Source organism: Coregonus clupeaformis, chromosome 26, assembly GCF_020615455.1.
Source record: "Coregonus clupeaformis isolate EN_2021a chromosome 26, ASM2061545v1, whole genome shotgun sequence".
Classification (NCBI taxonomy): Eukaryota; Metazoa; Chordata; class Actinopteri; order Salmoniformes; family Salmonidae; genus Coregonus; species Coregonus clupeaformis.
The window spans coordinates 11,410,196-11,433,969 of NC_059217.1; the positions used below are offsets into that span (position 1 = coordinate 11,410,196).

Here is a 23,774-nt window from a genome sequence, read left to right on the forward strand (position 1 = left end):
CTTGGTGAGAAGGCAACAACTGTTGGAGCAATTATTAGAAAATGGAAGAAGTTCAAGATGACGGTCAATCACCCTCGGTCTGGGGCTCCATGCAAGATCTCACCTCGTGGGGCATCAATGATCATGAGGAAGGTGAGGGATCATCCCAGAACTACACGGCAGGAGAGCTGTGACCACAGTCTCAAAGAAAACCATTAGTAACACACTACGGCGTCATCGATTAAAATCCTGCAGCGCACGCAAGGTCCCCCTGCTCAAGCCAGCGCATGTCCAGGCCCGTCTGAAGTTTGCCAATGACCATCTGGATGATCCAGAGGAGGAATGGGAGAAGGTCATGTGGTCTGATGAGACAAAAATAGAGCTTTTTGGTCTAAACTCCACTCGCCGTGTTTGGAGGAAGAAGAAGGATGAGTACAACCCCAAGAACACCATCCCAACCGTGAAGCATGGAGGTGGAAACATCATTCTTTGGGGATGTTTTTCTGCAAAGGGGACAGGATGACTGCACCGTATTGAGGGGAGGATGGATGGGGCCATGTATCGCGAGATCTTGGCCAACAACCTCCTTCCCTCAGTAAGAGCATTGAAGATGGGTCGTGGCTGGGTCTTCCAGCATGACAACGACCCGAAACACACAGCCAGGGAAACAAAGGAGTGGCTCCGTAAGAAGCATCTCAAGGTCCTGGAGTGGCCTAGCCAGTCTCCAGACCTGAACCCAATAGAACATCTTTGGAGGGAGCTGAAAGTCCGTATTGCCCAGCGACAGCCCCGAAACCTGAAGGATCTGGAGAAGGGCCAAGATCCCTGCTGCAGTGTGTGCAAACCTGGTCAAGACCTACAGGAAATGTATGATCTCTGTAATTGCAAACAAAGTTTCTGTACCAAAAATTTTGTTCTGCTTTTCTGATGTATCAAATACTTATGTCATGCAATAAAATGCAAATTAATTACTTAAAAATCATACAATGTGATTTTCTGGATTTTTGTTTTAGATTCCGTCTCTCACAGTTGAAGTGTACCTATAATAAAAATTACAGACCTCTACATGCTTTGTAAGTAGGAAAACCTGCAAAATCGGCAGTGTATCAAATACTTGTTCTCCCCACTGTACCATTTTCTAGCTCTGAGTCTCTACTTTTATCCAATGTAAAAAACACAATTTCAAATTTTGCTACATAAGACCGAATCGAGGTGGTCGGTCACATTTGGAACTTTACGTAGAAGAGCTGCTCTCTTCTCCCGTTCCGACCAGTGTGGCTCGCAAACATTATTGCTGTTAAATTGTACCTTTAAAGCAGAACTTCCACCAATATTTTGTAGTGTCTCTGGCAATGGAAAAGCCCCCAATCAGCAGTCAGATGTGGAATCAGAAAGATGTGAGTTGTGTCCACTCTGGAAGCCTACACAGCTCTGCCAGTAAAATACACATTTCCTACAGCGCAATTGATAACAATGATCCAGCAAATGACATTGGTTGTCCCGCAATTAATAAAGCCTATGATTTAATATTGCGAAAGCCATTTTACAAACATCTTAATGCTGAAGGTGACGTGCAGATATAGCCTACGGATATTAGGACAGGGATAGGGTAGGCATACCTCTAGTTGGTGCGAGCAGCTGCGTCTCTGTGCGCACATTTATCTGACTTGTATCTCATTTACATTTAAGTCATTTAGCAGACGCTCTTATCCAGAGCGACTTACAGTTAGTGAATGCATACATTATTTTTTTATTTTCATACTGCCCCCCCGTGGGAATCGAACCCACAACCCTGGCGTTGCAAACGCCATGCTCTACCAACTGAGCTACATCCCTGCCGGCCATTCCATCCCCTACCCTAGACGACGCTGGGCCAATTGTGCGCCGCCCCATGGGTCTCCCGGTCGGGGCCGGCTAAGACAGAGCATGGATTCGAACCAGGATCTCTAGTGGCACAGCTAGCACTGCAATGCAGTGCCTTAGACCACTGCACCACTCGGGAAACTCGATATCAATGTCATATGCAGTTACATGCATAAAAGTTATTTAGGCTGAAGGAAAGGCTGCATCAATTCAGTCACAACAGATTAGAGGTATTTTCGTAATAAGGCAAAAAAATTAAAATAAAATAATAATAATAATAATATATATATATATATATATATATATATATATATACAGTGGGGAAAAAAAGTATTTAGTCAGCCACCAATTGTGCAAGTTCTCCCACTTAAAAAGATGAGAGGCCTGTAATTTTCATCATAGGTACACGTCAACTATGACAGACAAATTGAGAAAAAATAATCCAGAAAATCACATTGTAGGATTTTTAATGAATTTATTTGCAAATGATGGTGGAAAATAAGTATTTGGTCACCTACAAACAAGCAAGATTTCTGGCTCTCACAGACCTGTAACTTCTTTTTTAAGAGGCTCCTCTTTCCTCCAATCGTTACCTGTATTAATGGCACCTGTTTGAACTTGTTATCAGTATAAAAGACACCTGTCCACAACCTCAAACAGTCACACTCCAAACTCCACTATGGCCAAGACCAAAGAGCTGTCAAAGGACACCAGAAACAAAATTGTAGACCTGCACCAGGCTGGGGAAGACTGAATCTGCAATAGGTAAGCAGCTTGGTTTGAAGAAATCAACTGTGGGAGCAATTATTAGGAAATGGAAGACATACAAGACAACTGATAATCTCCCTCGATCTGGGGCTCCATGCAAGATCTCACCCCATGGGGTCAAAATGATCACAAGAACGGTGAGCAAAAATCCCAGAACCACACGGGGGGACCTAGTGAATGACCTGCAGAGAGCTGGGACCAAAGTAACAAAGCCTACCATCAGTAACACACTACGCCGCCAGGGACTCAAATCATGCAGTGCCAGACGTGTCCCCCTGCTTAAGCCAGTACATGTCCAGGCCCGTCTGAAGTTTGCTAGAGTGCATTTGGATGATCCAAAAGAGGATTGGGAGAATGTCATATGGTCAGATGAAACCAAAATAGAACTTTTTTGGTAAAAACTCAACTCGTCGTGTTTGGAGGACAAAGAATGCTGAGTTGCATCCAAAGAACACCATACCTACTGTGAAGCATGGGGGTGGAAACATCATGCTTTGGGGCTGTTTTTCTGCAAAGGGACCAGGACGACTGATCCGTGTAAAGGAAAGAATGAATGGGGCCATGTATCATGAGATTTTGAGTGAAAACCTCCTTCCATCAGCAAGGGAATTGAAGATGAAACGTGGCTGGGTCTTTCAGCATGACAATGATCCCAAACACACCGCCCGGGCAACGAAGGAGTGGCTTCGTAAGAAGCATTTCAAGGTCCTGGAGTGGCCTAGCCAGTCTCCAGATCTCAACCACATAGAAAATCTTTGGAGGGAGTTGAAAGTCCGTGTTGCCCAGCGACAGCCCCAAAACATCACTGCTCTAGTGGAGATCTGCATGGAGGAATGGGCCAAAATACCAGCAACAGTGTGTGAAAACCTTGTGAAGACTTACAGAAAACGTTTGACCTGTGTCATTGCCAAATGTAAAATGTAAATGTAAATGTATATAACAAAGTATTGAGAAACTTTTGTTATTGACCAAATACTTATTTTCCACCATAATTTGCAAATAAATTCATAAAGGGTCCTCGAGTGGCGCAGTGGTCTAAGGCACTGCAGCGCAGTGCAAGCTGTGTCACTAGAGATCCTGGTTCGAATCCAGGCTCTGTCGTAACCGGCCGCGACCGGGAGACCAATGGGGCGGCGCACAATTGGCCCAGCGTCGTCCAGGGTAGGGGAGGGAATGGCCGGCAGGGGTGTAGCTCAGTTGGTAGAGCATGGCGTTTGCAATGCCAGGGTTGTGGGTTTGATTCCCTCGGGGGACCAGTATAAAAAAAAAATATGTATGCACTCACTAACTGTAAGTCGCTCTGGATAAGAGCGTCTGCTAAATGACTAAAATGTAAAAATGTAAAAATGTAAATAAAAAATCCTACAATGTGATTTTCTGGATTTTTTTTTCTAATTTTGTCTGTCATAGTTGACGTGTACCTATGATGAAAATTACAGGCCTCTCTCATCTTTTTAAGTGGGAGAACTTGCACAATTGGTGGCTGACTAAATACTTTTTTTCCCCACTGTGTGTGTGTGTGTAATATATATATATATATATATATATAAAAACGTTAGTGCGATTCATAATGTTTGAATCAGTTTTCTTACCGATGCATGCTTCAGTTAGATAGATTTGGGATTCGCAGACCGATGCGCTCGCATCTTAAACATTTGAACCAGGGAACGATGCATATAGGTGAATCATTCCATTCCTAAATAATAGCGGTACAGTTACTTCAGCTGGTACAGACTTGAATAGCGCAGATTTACATAGACTGGTAATGGTAATTTGATGACTAACCTCTCTCAATATTTGCTATTCAATCTCAAGACAGAAGTCTTAGATGAGAGTTCATAGCTAACACATATGGATATGCTTTGTTTTGGATATGCTGCTTCCGTACCTGGATGTACCCTTGGTGATCAATGAGAAGGTTTTCAGGCTTCAGGTCTCTGTAGATAAGGTCTAGCGAGTGGAGGTACTCAAACGTGAGTACTATCTGACCTGCATAAAATCGTGCGTGATGTTCACTAAAGACAGAAGGAAAATGTAGGTTGACGTGATCTCAAACAGGTGAACAAAATGAAACCAATGACAACACTGCACAATACCTTATCATACATAGATTGCACCCATTATTTTGGACCTCAAGTACAGTGAGGGAAATAAGTATTTGACCCCTCTGCAAAACATGACTTAGTGCTTGGTGGCAAAACCCTTGTTGGCAATCACAGAGGACAGACATTTCTTGTAGTTGGCCACCAGGTTTGCACACATCTCAGGAGGGATTTTGTCCCACTCCTCTTTGTAGATCTTCTCCAAGTCATTAAGGTTTCGAGCCTGACGTTTGGCAACTCGAACCTTCAGCTCCCTCCACAGATTTTCTATGGGATTAAGGTCTGGAGACTGGCTTGGCCACTCCAGGACCTTAATGTGCTTCTTCTTGAGCCACTCCTTTGTTGCCTTGGCCGTGTGTTTTGGGTCATTGTCATGCTGGAATACCCATCCACGACCCATTTGCAATGCCCTGATGAGGGAAGGAGGGAGGTTCTCACCCAAGATTTGACAGTACATGGTGCCGTCCATCGTCCCTTTGATGCGGTGAGGTTGTCCTGTCCCCTTAGCAGAAAAAGACCCCCAAAGCATAGTGTTTCCACCTCCATGTTTGACGGTGGGGATGGTGTTCTTGGAGTCATAGGCAGCATTCCTCCTCCTCCAAACACGGCGAGTTGAGTTGATGCCAAAGAGCTCGATTTTGGTCTCATCTGACCACAACACTTTCACCCAGTGCTCCTCTGAATCATTCAGATGTCCATTGGCAAACTTCAGACGGGCCTGTATATGTGCTTTCTTGAGCAGGGGGACCTTGCGGGCGCTGCAGGATTTCAGTCCTTCACGGCGTAGTGTGTTACCAATTGTTTTCTTGGTGACTATGGTCCCAGCTGCCTTGAGATCATTGACAAGATCCTCCCGTGTAGTTCTGGGCTGATTCCTCACCGTTCTCATGATCATTGCAACTCCACGAGGTGAGATCTTGCATGGAGCCCCAGGCCGAGGGAGATTGACAGTTCTTTTGTGTTTCTTCCATTTGCGAATAATCGCACCAACTGTTGTCACCTTCTCACCAAGCTGCTTGGCGATGGTCTTGTAGCCCATTCCAGCCTTGTGTAGGTCTACAATCTTGTCCCTGACATCCTTGCAGAGCTCTTTGGTCTTGGCCATGGTGGAGAGTTTGGAATCTGATTGATTGATTGTTACCTGTATAAAAGACACCTGTCCACAGAAGCAAACTGAGATCAGGAGCACTCCCTTTAAGAGTGTGCTCCTAATCTCAGCTCATTACCTGTATAAAAGACACCTGGGAGCCAGAAATCTTTCTGATTGAGAGGGGGTCAAATACTTATTTCCCTCATTAAAATGCAAATCAATTTATAACATTTTTGACATGCGTTTTTCTGGATTTTGTTGTTATTCTGTCTCTCACTGTTAAAATAATCCTACCATTTAAATTATAGACTGATCATTTCTTTGTCAGTGGGCAAACGTACAAAATCAGCAGGGGATCAAATACTTTTTCCCCTCACTGTATATAGACATACTATGTTATGATCACAGTGTCACAGCTTTTTCGATTTACCTGAACCTCCCGATGCGTCTCAGATGCGAGAACATTTCTCCCCCTGGAACGTACTCCATCACCATGTAGAGGTTGGTGTTGTCCTATGGTTCAAATAAAGTTAGAACACACAGATGGATAACATTAAAAGTGCCTTCGGAAAGTGTTCACATCCCTAGACTGTCCTCCTTTTGTTGTGTTACAGCCTGAATTTAAAATGGATTAAATTTAGATTTTGTGTCACTGGCCTACACACACACACACACACAATACCACAATGTCAAAGTGGAATTATGTTTTCAGAAATTTTTACAGATAAATTAAAAATGAAAAGCTGAAATGTCTTGAGTAAATAAGTATTCAACCCATTTGTTATGGCAAGCCTAAATAAGTTCAGGAGTAAAAATGTGCTGAACAACTCACATAAGTTGCACAGACTCATTGTGTGCAATAATAGCATTTAACATGATTTTTGAATGACTACCACATCTCTTTAAACCACACATACAATTATCTGTAAGGTCCCTCAGTCGAGCAGTGAATTTCAAACACAGACTCTACCACAATGACCAGGGAGGTTTTCCAATGCCTCGCATAGGGCACACATTTGTAGTTGGATAAAAAAAAAGAAAAGAAGACATTGAATATCCCTTTGAGCATGGTGAAGTTATTAATTACAATTTGGATGGTGTGTCAATACACCCAGTCACTAGAAAGATACAGGTGTCCTTCCTAACTCTGTTACCGGAGAGGAAGGGAACCGCTCAGGGATTCACCATTAGGGCAATGGCTGTGATAGGAGAACACTGAGGATGGATCAACATTGTAGTTACTCCACAATACTAACATCTCAGTCCAAAATCATGGGCATTCATATGGAGTTGGTCCCTCCTTTGCTGGTCCCCAGCCTCCACTCTTCTGGGAAGGCTTTCCACTGGAACTCGGTAGTGAGTGTTGCAACCGAGGACAGACGATTTTTACGCACTTCAGCACTCTGCGGTCCCGTTAGTGAGCTTGTGTGGTCTACCACTTCGCGGCTGAGCCATTGTTGCTTCTAGACATTTCCACATCACAATAACAGCACTAGCAGGGCAGCTCTAGCAGGGCAGAAAATTGATAAACTGATATTTTGGAAAGGTGGCACCCTATGACGGTGCCACGTTGAAAGTCATTGAGCTCTTCATTAAGGCCATTCTACTGCCAATGTTTGTCTATGGAGATTGCATGGCTGTGTGCTCGATTTTATACACCTGTCAGCAACGGGTGTGGCTGAAATAGCCGAATCCACTAATTTGAAGGGGTGTTGACAAACTACATATAAAAACACAAAAGTATTCCAAAACATGCATCCTGTTTGCAATAAGGCACTAAAGTAAAACTGCTAAAAATGTGGCAAAGAAATGAACTTCCATCTCCTGAATTTGTTTGGGGCAAATCCAACAACACGTTACTGAGTACCATTCTCCATACATGGTTAAGTTATAGTTCATAAGAAAATTAGTCAATTGAAATAAAATATAATTACACCCTAATTTATGGATTTCACATGACTGGGAATACAGATATGCATCTGTTGGTCATAGATGCCTTAAAAAAAAGGTAGGGACATGGATCAGAAAACCAGTCAGTATCTATCTGGTGTGACCAAAATTTGCCTCATGCAGCATGACAAATCTCCTTCACATAGAGTTGATAACACTGTTGATTGTGGCCTGTGGAATGTTGTCCCACTCTTCTGGATATTGGCAGGAACTGGAACACACTGTTGTACACGTTGATCCAGAGCATCCCAAACATGCTCAATGGGTGTCATGTCTGGTGAGTATGCAGGCCATGAAAGAACTGGGACATTTTCAGCTTCAAGTAATTGTATACAGATCCTTGCGACATGGGGCCGTGCATTATCATGCTGAAACATGAGGTGATGACGGCGGATAACAGCGCGACAATGGGCCTCAGGATCTCGTCACAGTATCTCTGTGCATTGAAATAGCCATCGATAAAATGCAATTGTGTTTGTTGTCCGTAGTTTATGCCTGCCCATACCATAACCCCACCGCCACCCTGGGTCACAACTCTGACATCAGCAAACTGCTCACCCACACGATGCCATACACGCTGTCTGCCATCTGCCCGGTACAGTTGAAACAGAGATTCATCCGCGAAGAGCACACTTCTCCAGTGTGCCAGTGGCCATCGAAGATGAGCATTTGCCCACTGAAATCGGTTACGACGTCTAACTGCAGTCAGGTGAAGACCCTGGTGAGGATGACAAGCACGTTTGTGCAGAAATTCTTCGGTTGTGCAAACCCAATTTCATCAGCTGTCCGGGTGTCTGGTCCTGGGCTGCTGCAGTACATCCGGTTGTGAGGCTGGACGTACTGCCAAATTCTCTAAAATGATGTTGGAGGCGGCTTATAGTAGAGAAATTAACATTCAATTATCTGGCAACAGCGTTGTGGACATTCCAGCAGTCAGCATGCCACATGTGTGCTGCCTCAAAACTAGATTTGCTTCTTGATATGCCACACCTGTCAGGTGGATGGATTATCTTGCCAAAAGATAAATGCTCACTAACAGAGAAATACGCTTTTTACGCGTATGGACAATTTGTGGGATCTTTTCTTTCAGCTCATGAAACCAACATTTCACATGTTGCGTTTATATTTTTGTTCAGTGTATTTTCAAGCATGGTGGTGGCTGCATAATGTTATGGGTATGCTCGTCATCGGCAAGAACTAGAGAGTTTTTTTTTTTATATCAAAAGAAACGGAATAGAGCTAAGCACAGGCAAAATCCTAGAGGAAAACCTGGTTCAGTCCGCTTTCCAACATTCACTGGGAGACAAATTCACCTTTCAGCAGGACAATAAAGTAAAACTCAAGGGCAAATATACAATGGAGTTGCTTACCAAGATGACAGTGAATGTTTCTGAGTGGCCTAGTTACCAGTTTTGACTTAAGTCTTCTTGGAAATCTATGGCAAGATTTGAAAATGGCTGTCTAGCAATGATCCAACAACCAACTTGAAAGAGCTTGAAGAATTTGTTTAATGACGTACAAATATTGTACAATCCAGGTGTGCAAAGCTCTTAAGAGACTTACCCAGAAAGACTCAGCTGTAATTGCTGCTAAAGGTGCTTGCTTCTAACACGTATTGACTCAGGGGTGTGAATACTTACGTAAATTAGATATTTTTGTATTACATTTGCAAAAAATTCTAAAAACATGTTTTCGCTTTGTCATTATAATGTATTGTGTATAACAAATATCTATTTAATCCATTTTGAATTCAGGCTGTAACACAACAAAATGTGGAATAAATCAAGGGGTATGAATACTTTCTGAAGGCACTGTACCTCAGGTTGAAGTTGCTATGATACCCTTCGTCAAAATTCACAAAGACTGTTCCAACATATTGGCAAGGAAACCGCTCATTTTCACCAATTGTACGGTGCCCATTTCAGAACATCCTACAGCTGCTGAAGTACCTTGAAGGAATACTCCAGTCTGACGAGAAAGGGGAAAGACACCGCCTGCAGTATTCTCTTTTCGTTTAGAGTGTGTTCTATCTGCTTCAGCTTCACCACCTGTTAGAGCAATGAGAGAGGAAAAGAGGAAGGCATACCGATGAGGAGGGGGGCACAATAGTACAGAGAAAAGCAGGGTCCAACACAAACTTTTTTTTCCCCTCACTGGCCCGGTCGGGCCAGTTGGCCAAAAATCTACTGGCCCGAACAGAATTTTCTACTAGACTGGACATGGGATAGTTTATAAATGCATTGGAGTCATATACATTTTAGTCATTTAGCAGACGCTCTTATCCAGAGCGACTTACAGTTAGTGAGTGCATACATTTTTCATTTAGGGCCTATAGGTTAGCATGCAGTCTCTCTATATTCAGCATTTGGTTACATCTGGTTTGTATTACATTTACATTTACATTTTAGTATTAAAAAGTATTAAAAAGGAGTGTAATACTTTTTTAAAAAGTAATTACTATATTCTTTAGAACTGCATTGTATTAATTAGATTCATTTTTGTTTTTGAAATACAAAGTATATTGTTGTCCTTTTAATACTTTTTTTTCATCAACATTTGATCATACAGTGGGGAGAACAAGTATTTGATACACTGCCGATTTTGCAGGTTTTCCTACTTACAAAGCATGTAGAGGTCTGTAATTTTTTATCATAGGTACACTTCCACTGTGCGAGACGGAATCTAAAAACAGTCTCCAGACCTGAACCCAATATGAAAATCTTTGGAGGGAGCAGAAAGTCCGTATTGCCCAGCGACAGCCCCGAAACCTGAAGGATCTGGAGAAGGTCTGTATGGAGGAGTGGGCCAAAATCCCTGCTGCAGTGTGTGCAAACCTGGTCAAGACCTACAGGAAACGTATGATCTCTGTAATTGCAAACAAAGGTTTCTGTACCAAATATTAAGTTCTGCTTTTCTGATGTATCAAATACTTACGTCATGCAATAAAATACACATTAATTACTTAAAATCATACAATGTGATTTTCTGGATTTTTGTTTTAGATTATGTCTCTCACAGTTGAAGTGTACCTATGATAAAAATGACAGACCTCTACATGCTTTGTAAGTAGGAAAATCTGCAAAATCAGCAGTGTATCAAATACTACCGTATTTTCCGCACTATAAGGCGCACTTAAAAGCCTTGAATTTTCTCAAAAAACTACAGTGCGCCTTATAATCTGGAGCACCTTATATATGGATCAATTGGTTAATTGGTTGATCCATACAGGTTGTACACGGCGCTCAAGGCGCTCTGTCAAAATGTTTCAGTATGAAAAACCAATAAAAACAATTTAATAATAATGAAATGTTTCAGTACGACTGGTAAACTACAAAGCCGCACCGCTTGCAGCATTACGGCTACCGTAGTCAGTAAACACAGGTACTGTGCTTACTCACAGTCCCACACCACTTGTGTGTGTATAAAGACCCCAAAATTGTTGTCAGAACGCTTAATAAAGTTTGACTTTATCTGACTGTTTTGTTGACATTCCCTTTAGCACAGCTCCATCTAGTGGATGCATAACGCAACCCCAGTCAAACGTTTGACTGCAGTATCTTCTATTCTATGCGCCTTATAATCCGGTGCGCCCTATATATGAAAACAGTTCTAAAATAGGCCATTCATTGAAGGTGCGCCTTATAATCCGGTGCGCCTTATAGTGCGGAAAATAAGGTACTTCTTCCCACTGTATCCTTTGCTAGTTAGTGAGTTATAGATAGTTTGTAGTCATGGGGGAGTGATTGCTTCCTACAAGAGCAAAAAACGTGTACATCTTTGAAAAGCGAGTCAGATAAATAGCTTTTTTTGGTCTTAAAAGGAGAGTGTTGTATTTTGAGACAGGCTTGAATAAGCTAAGTAGCCAATAAGCAGTGTGTCTGATTCTCTGTAATAATAGTATGGGACTAATAATGCATTTTATTTTGTAAAGTTGTCTCTTGCATCAGACAAAACATTTTCAGTCACCTCCTTGTCTGAAGGACAAGTGGATAAACAGGTTAATGTGGTCCTCTGTAGCTCAGCTGGTAGAGCACGGCGCTTGTAACGCCAAGGTAGTGGGTTCGATCCCCGGGACCACCCATACATAAAGATGTATGCACGCATGACTGTAAGTCGCTTTGGATAAAAGCGTCTGCTAAATGGCATATTATTATTATTATTAAGCCTCGCATGTTTTTTTTCTCCAAAAGTCTCATGGAATGGCTGCTACTGTAGGCTGAATGATAGGACAGCTATTTCCATGTTAAAATATTATGGGATGCAATTTCTCCATTGTTTTTCATGGTAGGCCACTCTGGTAGGCCTACATTATGATCAAATTGACCACTGTCTGAAACTGTAACAAAGTGGGTACAGCCTCAGCACACGCTGGAAGTTGCACAGAATTGTCACATTCATGTTTGCGCTCCGCAGACCTGAAATATGTTCAGTGACGAAAATGTTTTGAGGGAACATTGCTTCTAAGCAAAGTAGCTAAGTGGGAGGGCTCTACACTGACTTTTTCCAGTGCCAAGTAAGACATGAAATAAGTTATGTATTTCATCTAACATGTTCAGGGAATGCGTGATGGACATTTTGATGTGCAACATGTCAAAATAGAATCCAGAATAAATCAGATTTTTTTTTTTTTTCGATTAATTTGCCTGCATGTTTTCTGTGCATATTGGCCTAGGCTATATGCTACATCATTTAGGGTACCACCTGAGAAAGTGGGAACTCAAAACATATGATTGCTAACTATAAATATTATATTTTTGCTAGATAGCCATGCAATTGATCTAACAGTAAATGTAATGTCCTGCAAAAACATTCCATTTGTAGGCCTTTATTTTATTTCTCACCCATCTATTCTGAACAAAAATATAAAACGCAACATGAGTGTTGGTGAAATAAAAGATCCCAGAAATGTTCCATATACACACATTTTGTGCACTAATTTGTTTACATCCCTGTTAGTGAGCATTTCTCCTTTGCCAAGATAATCCATCCACCTGACAGGTGTGGCATATCAATAAATTGATTAAACAGCATGATCATTACACAGATGCACCTTGTTCTGGGGACAATAAAAGGCCACTAAAATGTGCGGTTTTGTCACACAACACAATGTTACTGATGTCTCAAGTTGAGGGAGAGTGTAATTGGCATGCTGACTGCAGGAATGTCCACCAGAGCTGTTGCCAAATAATTTAATGTTCATCTCTACCATAAGCTGCCTCCAAAGTCATTTTAGAGAATTTGGTAGTACGTCCAACTGGCCTCACAACCGCAGACCACGTGTAACCACGCCTGCCCAGAACCGCCACATCCATATTTTTCACCTGCGGGATCATCTGAGACCAGCCACCCGGACAGCTGATGAAATGAAATGAATTCATTTCAATTGATTTATTTCCTTTTATGAACTGTAACTCAGTAAAATCATTTAAATTGTTGCATTTATATACAATACCACATAAAGACAAAGTGAAAATACCAGGTTTTCATCTAGGATTTTGCCTGTGCTCCATTCCGTTTCTTTTCTATCCTGAAAACTCAAGTATTACTTTAGTGCCTTGTTGCAAACAGTATGCATGTTTTGGAATATTTGTATTTTGTACAGGCTTCCATCGCTACACTTGGGCTAGGCCACTTAGTTCCAGAGAAGGGAAATCTTAACGCTACAGAATACAATGACATTCTAGACGATTCTGTGCTTCCAACTTTGTAACAACAGTTTGTGGAAGGCCCTTTCCTTTTTCAGCATGACAATGCCCCTGTGCACAAAGCGAGGCCCATACAGAAATGGTTTGTCGAGATCGGTGTGGAATAACTTGACTGGCCTGCAGAGAGCCCTGACCTCAACCCAATCGAACACCTTTGGGATGAATTGGAACGCCGACTACGAGCAAGACCTACAGTTCCTTGCAAAAGTATTCATCCCCCTTGGCGTTTTTCCTATTTTGTTGCATTACAACCTGTAATTTAAATGGATTTTTATTTAGATTTTATGTAATGGACATACACAAAATAGTCCAAATTGGTGAAGTGAAATGAAAAAAATAACGTTTCAATAAATTCTAAAAAATAAATAACGGAAAAGTGGTGCGTGCATATGTATTCACCTCCTTTGCAATGAAGTCCCTAAATAAGATGTGGTGCAACCAATTACCTTCAGAAGTCACATAATTAGTTAAATAAATTCCACCTGTGTGCAATCTAAGTGTCACGTGATCTAAATATATACAGTGGGGGAAAAAAGTATTTAGTCAGCCACCAATTGTGCAAGTTCTCCCACTTAAAAAGATGAGAGGCCTGTAATTTTCATCATAGGTACATGTCAACTATGACAGTCAAAATCAGAGAAAAAAATCCAGAAAATCCCTTTGTAGGATTTTAAATGAATGTATTTGCAAATTATGGTGGAAAATAAGTATTTGGTCAATAACAAAAGTTTCTCAATACTTTGTTATATACCCTTTGTTGGCAATGACACTGGTCAAACGTTTTCTGTAAGTCTTCACAAGGTTTTCACACACTGTTGCTGGTATTTTGGCCCATTCCTCCATGCAGATCTCCTCTAGAGCAGTGATGTTTTGGGGCTGTCGCTGGGCAACACAGACTTTCAACTCCCTCCAAAGATTTTCTATGGGGTTGAGATCTGGAGACTGGCTAGGCCACTCCAGGACCTTGAAATGCTTCTTACGAAGCCACTCCTTCGTTGACCGGGCGGTGTGTTTGGGATCATTGTCATGCTGAAAGACCCAGCCACGTTTCATCTTCAATGCCCTTGCTGATGGAAGGAGGTTTTCACTCAAAATCTCACGATACATGGCCCCATTCATTCTTTCCTTTACACGGATCAGTCGTCGTGGTCCCTTTGCAGAAAAACAGCCACAAAGCATGATGTTTCCACCCCCATGCTTCACAGTAGGTATGGTGTTCTTTGGATGCAACTCAGCATTCTTTGTCCTCCAAACACGACGAGTTGAGTTTTTACCAAAAAGTTATATTTTGGTTTCATCTGACATTCTCCCAATCCTCTTCTGGATCATCCAAATGCACTCTAGCAAACTTCAGGCGGGCCTGGACATATACTGGCTTAAGCAGGGGGACACGTCTGGCACTGCAGGATTTGAGTCCCTGGCGGCGTAGTGTGTTACTGATGGTAGGCTTTGTTACTTTGGTCCCAGCTCTCTGCAGGTCATTCACTTAGTCCCCCCGTGTGGTTCTGGGATTTTTGCTCACCGTTCTTGTGATCATTTTGACCCCACGGGGTGAGATCTTGCGTGGAGCCCCAGATCGAGGGAGATTATCAGTGGTCTTGTATGTCTTCCATTTCCTAATAATTGCTCCCACAGTTGATTTCTTCAAACCAAGCTGCTTACCTATTGCAGATTCAGTCTTCCCAGCCTGGTGCAGGTCTACAATTTTGTTTCTGGTGTCCTTTGACAGCTCTTTGGTCTTGGCCATAGTGGAGTTTGGAGTGTGACTGTTTGAGGTTGTGGACAGGTGTCTTTTATACTGATAACAAGTTCAAACAGGTGCCATTAATACAGGTAACGAGTGGAGGACAGAGGAGCCTCTTAAAGAAGAAGTTACAGGTTTGTGAGAGCCAGAAATCTTGCTTGTTTGTAGGTGACCAAATACTTACTTTACACCATAATTTGGAAATAAAATCATTAAAAATCCTACAATGTGATTTTCTGGATTTTTTCCCCTCAATTTGTCTGTCATAATTGACGTGTACCTATGATGAAAATTACAGGCCTCTCTCATCTTTTTAAGTGGGAGAACTTGCACAATTGGTGGCTGACTAAATACTTTTCCCCCCCACTGTATGTATGTATGTATGTATGTATGTATGTATATATATATATATATATATATATATATATACATACATACACACACACACACACAGTGGGGAGAACAAGTATTTGATACACTGGATATCGCTCTGGATAAGAGCGTCTGCTAAATGACGTAAATGTAAATGTTATACACTGCCGATTTTGCAGGTTTTCCTACTTACAAAGCATGTAGAGGTCTGTAATTTTTATCATAGGTACACTTCAACTGTGAGAGACGGAATCTAAATCCTGAATATCACATTGTATGATTTTTAAGTAATTCATTTGCATTTTATTGCATGACATAAGTATTTGATCACCTACCAACCAGTAAGAATTCCGGCTCTCACAGACCTGTTAGTTTATCTTTAAGAAACCCTCCTGTTCTCCACTCATTACCTGTATTAACTGCACCTGTTTGAACTCGTTACCTGTATAAAAAGACACCTGTTCACACACTCAATCAAAACAGACTCCAACCTCTCCACAATGGCCAAGACCAGAGAGCTGTGTAAGGACATCAGGGATAAAATTGTAGACCTGCACAAGGCTGGGATGGGCTACAGGACAATAGGCAAGCAGCTTGGTGAAAGGCAACAACTGTTGGCGCAATTATTAGAAAATGGAAGAAGTTCAAGATGACAGGTCAATCACCCTCGGTCTGGGGCTCCATGCAAGGTCTCACCTCGTGGGGCATCAATGATCATGAGGAAGGTGAGGGATCAGCCCAGAACTACACGGCAGGACCTGGTCAATGACCTGAAGAGAGCTGGGACCACAGTCTCAAAGAAAACCATTAGTAACACACTAAGCCGTCATGGATTAAAATCCTGCAGCACACGCAAGGTCCCCCTGCTCAAGCCAGCGCATTTCCAGGCCCGTCTGAAGTTTGCCAATGACCATCTGGATGATCCAGAGGAGGAATGGGAGAAGGTCATGTGGTCTGATGAGACAAAAATAAAGCTTTTTGGTATAAACTCCACTTGCCGTGTTTGGAGGAAGAAGAAGGATGAGTACAACCCCAAGAACACCATCCCAACCGTGAAGCATGGAGGTGGAAACATCATTCTTTGGGGATGCTTTTCTGCAAAGGGGACAGGACGACTGCACCGTATTGAGGGGAGGATGGATGGGGCCATGTATCGCGAGATCTTGGCCAACAACCTCCTTCCCTCAGTAAGAGCATTGAAGATGGGTCGTGGCTGGGTCTTCCAGCATGACAACGACCCGAAACACACAGCCAGGGCAACAAAGGAGTGGCTCCGTAAGAAGCATCTCAAGGTCCTGGAGTGGCCTAGCCAGTCTCCAGACCTGAACCCAACAGAACATCTTTGGAGGGAGCTGAAAGTCCGTATTGCCCAGCGACAGCCCCGAAACCTGAAGGATCTGGAGAAGGTCTGTATGGAGGAGTGGGCCAAAATCCCTGCTGCAGTGTGTGCAAACCTGGTCAAGACCTACAGGAAACGTATGATTTCTGTAATTGCAAACAAAGGTTTCTGTACCAAATATTAAGTTCTGCTTTTCTGATGTATCAAATACTTATGTCATGCAATAAAATGCAAATTAATTACTTACAAATCATACAATGTGATTTTCTGGATTTTTGTTTTAGATTCTGTCTCTCACAGTTGAAGTGTACCTATGATAAAAATGACAGACCTCTACATGCTTTGTAAGTAGGAAAACCTGCAAAATCAGCAGTGTATCAAATACTTGTTCTCCCCACTGTACCAAATACTTGTTCTCCCCACTGTACATACACACACACCTGTTCTGAAAGGCCCCTGAGTCTGCAACACCACTAAGTAAGGGGCACCACCAAGCAAGCGGCACCATGAAGACCAAGGAGCTCTTCAAACAGGTCAGGGACAAAGTTGTGGAGAAGTACAGATCAGGGTTGGGTTCTAAAAAAAATATCTGACACTTTGAACATCCCACAGAGCACCATTAAATCCATTATTAAAAAATGATAAGCATATGGCACCACAACAAACTTGCGAAGAGAGGGCCGCCCACCAAAACTCACAGACCAGGCAAGGAGGGCATTAATCAGAGGCAACAAAAGAGAATGGTTGAGGGGCAGCTCTCTGGGAACTGTGGGGAGGATCGTGGGCTGGTGGCCTGGAGGTTCAGAGCGTGGGCCGGTGGCTGATAGGTCGCTGGTTTGGGTCCCCGTTTTTGACCGTGGGAGATCTGTCGACGTGCCCTTGAGCAGGCCATTGACCCTGGTTGCTTCTGTGTGTCGCTCTGGATGGGAGTCTGTTAGATGACTGAATCTAATGTAAATGTTGAGCGGCTTCACTGCAAGTAGATTGTATGTTGACATTTTTTTTTAAAGCCATGAGGTCGAAGGAATTGTCTGTAGAGCTCCGAGACAGGATTGTGTCAAGGCACAGATCTGTGGAAGGGTACCAAAAGATTTCTGCAGCATTGAAGATCCCCAAGAACAGTGTCCTCCATAATTCTTAAATTTAATAAGTTTTGAAACACCAAGACTCTTCCTAGAGCTGGCTGCCCAGCCAAACTGAGCAATCAGGGGAGAAGGGCCTCTCAGACCATGAGAAACAAGATTCTCTGGTCTGATGAAACCAAGATTGAACTCTTTGGCCTGAATGCCAAGTGTCACATCTGGATTAAACCAGGCACCATCCCTACAGTGAAGCATGGTTGTGGCAGCATCATGCTGTGGGGATGTTTTTCTGCGGCATGGACTGGGAAACTAGTCAGGCTCGAGGGAAAGATTAATGTACAGAGATCCTTGATGAAAACCTGCTCCAGAGTACTCAGGACCTCAGACTGAGGTGAAGGTTCAACCAGAGCAACGACCCCAAGCACACAGCCAAGAAAACGCAGGAGTGGCTTCGTGACAAGTCTCTGAATGTCCTTGAGCGGCCCAGCCAGAGCCCGGACTTGAACCAGATCGAACATCTCTGGAGAGACTTGAAAATAGTTTTGCAGCGATGCTCCCCATCCAACCTGACAGAGCTTGAGAGGATCTGCATAGAAGAAAAATGGGAGAAACTCCCCAAATACAGGTGTGCCAAGCTTGTAGCGTCATACCCAAGAAGACCCGAGGTGCTTCAACAAAGTACTGAGTAAAGGGTCTGAATACTTATGTACATTTGATATTTCCGTTTTTTTACCTGTTTTGCTTTGTCATTATGGGGTATTGTGTGTAGATTGATGAGGATTATGTATATTTTTTAATCCATTTTAGAATAAAGCTGTAACGTAACAAAATGTGGAAAAAGTCAAGTGGTCTGAATACTTTCCAAATGCACTGTATAAACTCTTGACCAATCAGAACTACATAAAATACCACAACAGCAGACAGCACCCTGAAAACAACTGTGCACTATTATCCTGTGTTTTTGGCTAAAAGTAGCCTGCTAACAGCAACAATGAAAGAAAAGTCTGATGATTGCCATAATAGAACTGGTGCACGCCTGTAGGCTAATCGCTATTTAAAGTGGGGAAAATAGCACAGTTGTCAGAGCTGACCGCAGGGATAAATACACTATGATAGTAAAATGCCTTTTCATTTAAAACGCAACCCATAAACCCATAGCCCTTGAGAAAATTAGCTTGAAAAATAAAAATAACATTCACTGTGCGTCCTCGGAACTACAATGTACTGTCAAATCCACGTGACGTCTGAAGCAGCAGTAGCTCAATGCACTGACCATCCTATGTGTGTATGATCTAGTTCAGAGGTATCCAAACTTTTTCAGTCAGGCCCCCCTTCCAGCTTTGAGGAACATCCCGCGGCCCCCTGCGTGCGCGCGCCACGTCTATTTCTATGGGCACCCATAGTTTGGGAACCACTGATCTAGACAAATATTCCAGCGCAATAACAAGGTACTGTATGTCTCATAACCGTTTTTTGCAGTTTCACTTCAAAAAATGGCAGACAAAAATAAATAAAAAAGCCTTGTCCTTAGTTGTTAAAAATGTGCCCTTAGTTGTTAATTTACTCGAATTCTAAAGGCTAAACCTAGAATCGAGCCAACATCTTAAGTAGCTGAACCTATCATTACTACAACCTTGTGAAAAACTGATGTTTTCATGCTTATCAAAAACAACTATCAAAGGAGAGGCTTTCATTTGACAGCCTGCACATGCACATTTCGGCGCAAGAACCGTTAGACTCGATGACGTGTTTGTGCGCATTAGCTATGCTAGCTAACGTCGCCTACAAGTGTGATCGGAGATTTCTATTGGAGAAGCAGTTTCTGCATATCTTCATACTGTACGGTCTTTGCATTTACTTTTGAACTAGTGGAAACCCACGCAACATTTTGAGCACAATCACTAGATAAAGTCAGCCATTGTCTACTAATGGATCAAGAAACCACAGAACTTCACTGTACTAGGTGATCTAACTGGCCTAAGTTTTGTTTAGTTTCCTTTCAAAACAAACCAGGGTCATGTTCATTAGGCACTAAAAGGAAGAAAGCTGACTGAAACAGGGAGGGACTATGTGGACTTATCCAATAAGAAACGCTCATTTTAATTTTTGTGCCCCAATGCATGGTACCTACTTTCTGTTTGTCCAGGATCTTCATGGCGTAGAACTGTTCTGTTCCTTTATGTTTCACCAACATAACTCTACCGAAAGAGCCAGTGCCCAGAGTCTTCAGCCTGTCAAAGTCATCCAGGCCAGTTGTGCTCTGAGGAGTAAAACACACCGTGAAATGTGACAGCAAACAGTGAGCCGACCATAAGGCCAGGATTCAATACAGGGCAGCGCACTATAATGGACGTTTAAAGGTAATTTGCTCGAGCCAGCATGCACAGTGTTTACCGTGAATGCAATCTCCATGAACGTCAGGGAAAATGCCTTTAATTAAAAAGGCACATTGTAGGTTGTCTAGTGGCGCAGTGGTCTAAGGCACTGCGTCTCAGTGCTAGAGACCCTGGTTCAATTCCAGGCTGTATCACAATCCGGCTGTGATTGGGAGTCCCATAGGACAGCGCACAATTGGCCCAGCTTTGGCCGGGGTAGGCAGTCATTGTAAATAAGAATTTGTTCTTAACTGTCTTGCCTAGTTAAATAAAGGTTCAATAAAAAATAAGTGTGTTGCTCTATAATGTGCCTTACCTTATTTTCGTTGGCTTTATTTTCAATTCCATTTTCCCTATCAAAACATAGGCTATTTAACCTATCATTCGACCATGGTAACTTTATCAATGATACAGATGTTTTGGACTAATACTTTTATTAGAAGGCATAACATCAGTGCACACGTTTCACACTCCAGATTGAGCAAATCAGCCTCTTGGTCCACAACAGATCGACATCAGAGGATGCATAAGGTAGTGGTTTACTGTCCATTTTGCATATATTCTGATAGTGGTAGTCCTATATTCACAGCCCTGAACATTCAGGAAATGAAAGAACAACTCACACAATTAGAGTGGGAAACAATAATTTTGTGCTTTCTCTTACCTGTGGTGGACACTCCCATTTTCGTAAAAAATCTTCTTCGGCTTTGGCTAAGAACTCTTTCACTGAAAGGTGGAAAAAGAAAACAATTAGCCCATATGAACACAGGTTAGACAGGCCTATAGACTTAGTCTTTTTATTGCTGGGTATTACACTACCCAAATAAATCGATAGCAAAAGTCAGGCCAAAGCCAAGTACCAGGCAGTGGTACTGTACTTAACAATAAAGAAAGAAAACAACCTTTATTAGCTACAAACTCAAACCAAACACTTAGTAGGCAAGCAATTTACGACAAAGATGCAGAGAGCTCTCACAGGCTGCATAGATGGCAAATTCTAAGAGAGACTGTTGTGCATCCCTTTCAGAGGGTTAACACTATTGTGCAGGCATAGAAAGAAAGTGATTGGTGGGAACCACAGCAGACATGTGCGGTCTATAGTCACAGAGGAATGACAATGTTATTTGCCAAATCCACGAGTCATGATGATCCGAGTCATGATGTTACTATTGAATAATAGCCACAGAAATGCTAACCATTTGCAACATTTGTTACTGTTTTAGCGGCAGCCAGGTTGTAGGCCTAGCTTATTTGTAGGGTGATATTTAGGCTGTAGGCAGTGTCTGCACTCTCTGTGACTTAGGACAGCTCATGGAAGAGAATGCATATACCAAAAGTCTCTATAGTTCGCCAAGGGTTTTCAGGAACATTCACCCACATGGATGGAAATTATGAAGAGGATAAAGAGAGGGAAGAAAGGTTTATGTAAAAACAAGAACATTAGATACTCATGTGGATTAGATGTAACAACAAAATTACTGAAGAAAATAACATAAGACACACTATTGACTGTGCGATTTCAAATAGACCAACTCAAATGGCCTAGCCTGAAACCATTGGAGTTGGAGTGAATCTCAGTTCCATTTAAGAAATAAAGTCCACAATCTTCACATTGCAAACCAACAACTCAATTAATTAATAAAACGTATGTTTATTCCCCAACTCGACTGGATTTGAGCCCAACTCCTGGCCAATATGTCTAGATAGTATTTTGTTCTAATCTATACTGAACAAAAATATAAATGCAACATGTAAAGTGTTGGTCCCATGTTTCATGAGCTGAAATAAAAGATCCCAGAAATGTTCCATACATACAAAAAGCTTTCTTCTCTCAAATGTTTTGCTAAAATTTGTTTACATCCCTGTTAGTGAGCATTTCTCCTTTGCCAAGATAATCCATCCACCTGACAGGTGTGGGATATCAAGAAACTGATTAAACAGCATGATCATTACACAGGTTCACCTTGTGCTAGGGACAATAAAAGGAGACTCTAAAATGTGCAGTTTTGTCACACAACGCCACACATTGTTGAGGGAGCGTGAAATTGGAATGCTGACTGCAGGAATGTCCACCAGAGCTGTTGCCAGAGTATTGAATGTTCATTTCTCTACCATAAGCTACAAGCTTGGCACACCTGTATTTGGGGAGTATATCCCATTCTTCTCTGCAGTTTGTTCTTCTGGAAGGTTCTCCCATCTCCACAGAGGAACTGGAGCGCTGTCACCTCCCTGACCAAGGCCCTTCTCCCCCGATTGCTCAGTTTGGCCAGGCGGCCAGCTCTAGGTAGAGTCTTGGTGGTTCCAAACTTCTTCCATTTAAGAATGATGGAGGCCACTGTGTTCTTGGGGACCTTCAATGCTGCAGACATTTTTTGGTAGTACCCTTCCCCAGATCTGTGCCTAGACACAATCCTCTCTCGGAGCTCTATGGACAATTCCTTTGACCTCACGGCTTGTTTTTTGCTCTGACATGAACTGTCAACTGTGGGACCTTATATAGACAGGTGTGTGCCTTTCCAAATCATGTCCAATCAAATGAATTAAACATTTATAAAAACCTGTTTTCGCTTTGTCATTATGGGGTATTTTGTGTAGATAGATTAAATAAAACATTTTCCTCATCAATTTTAGAATACGGCTGTAACGTAAGAAAATGTGGGAAAAGGGAAGGGGTGTAAATACTTTCCGAATGCACTGCGTATGGGGGAAAGGTGACTAGACAGCAGCGTAAATGATGATTGTATGTGAGTGTGTGCGCGTAGTCAGTATAAATGTGCGTGCATGTTATGTGTGTCAAATCAAAATGTTATTGGTCGCATACACATATTTAGCAGATGTTGTTGCTGGTGTGATCACGCTCTCCGTAGCCGACATGAGTAAGACCTTTAAACAGGTCAACATTCACAAGGCCGCAGGGCCAGACGGATTACCAGGACGTGTACTCAGAGCATGCGCTAACCAACTGAAAAGTGTCTTCACTGATATTTTCAACCTCTTCCTGACCGAGTCTGTAATACCAACATGTTTCAAGCAGACCACAATAGACCCTGTGCCCAAGAACACCAAAATAACCTGCCTAAATGACTACCGACCCATAGCACTCACATCTGTAGCCATGAAGTGGCTCACATCAACACCATTATCGCAGAAACCCAAAGCTCATCACTAAGCTAAGAACCCTGGGACTAAACACCTCCCTCTGCAACTGGATCCTGGACTTCCTGATGTGCCGCCCCCAGGTGGTAAGGGTAGGTAACAACACATCTGCCACGCTGATCCTCAACACGGGGGCCCCTCAGTGGTGTGTGCTCCATTCCTTTCCTGTACTCCCTATTCACTCATGATTGCATGGCCAGGCACGACTCCAACACCATCATTAAGTTTGCCGACGACACAACAGTGGTA

General features: G+C 42.5%; 1 protein-coding gene across 2 annotated transcripts in view; it reads right to left on the reverse strand.

Moving 5' to 3' along the window:
* The window catches only part of LOC121540386 (cAMP-dependent protein kinase catalytic subunit beta), a 42,103-nt gene that overhangs the window by 15,825 nt on the left and 2,504 nt on the right, over positions 1-23,774 (reverse strand). The window contains exons 2-7 of one of the 2 annotated variants that reach the window (XM_041849225.1): positions 21,701-21,709; positions 21,034-21,095; positions 20,126-20,254; positions 9,702-9,800; positions 6,233-6,315; positions 4,499-4,625 (exon numbers count right to left, since the gene is read on the reverse strand). In XM_041849225.1, coding sequence (XP_041705159.1) covers positions 4,499-4,625; positions 6,233-6,315; positions 9,702-9,800; positions 20,126-20,254; positions 21,034-21,095; positions 21,701-21,709 — 509 coding nt within the window. The remainder of the gene's footprint in view (positions 1-4,498; positions 4,626-6,232; positions 6,316-9,701; positions 9,801-20,125; positions 20,255-21,033; positions 21,096-21,700; positions 21,710-23,774) is intronic. The other variant, XM_041849226.1, reaches the window with a different exon arrangement.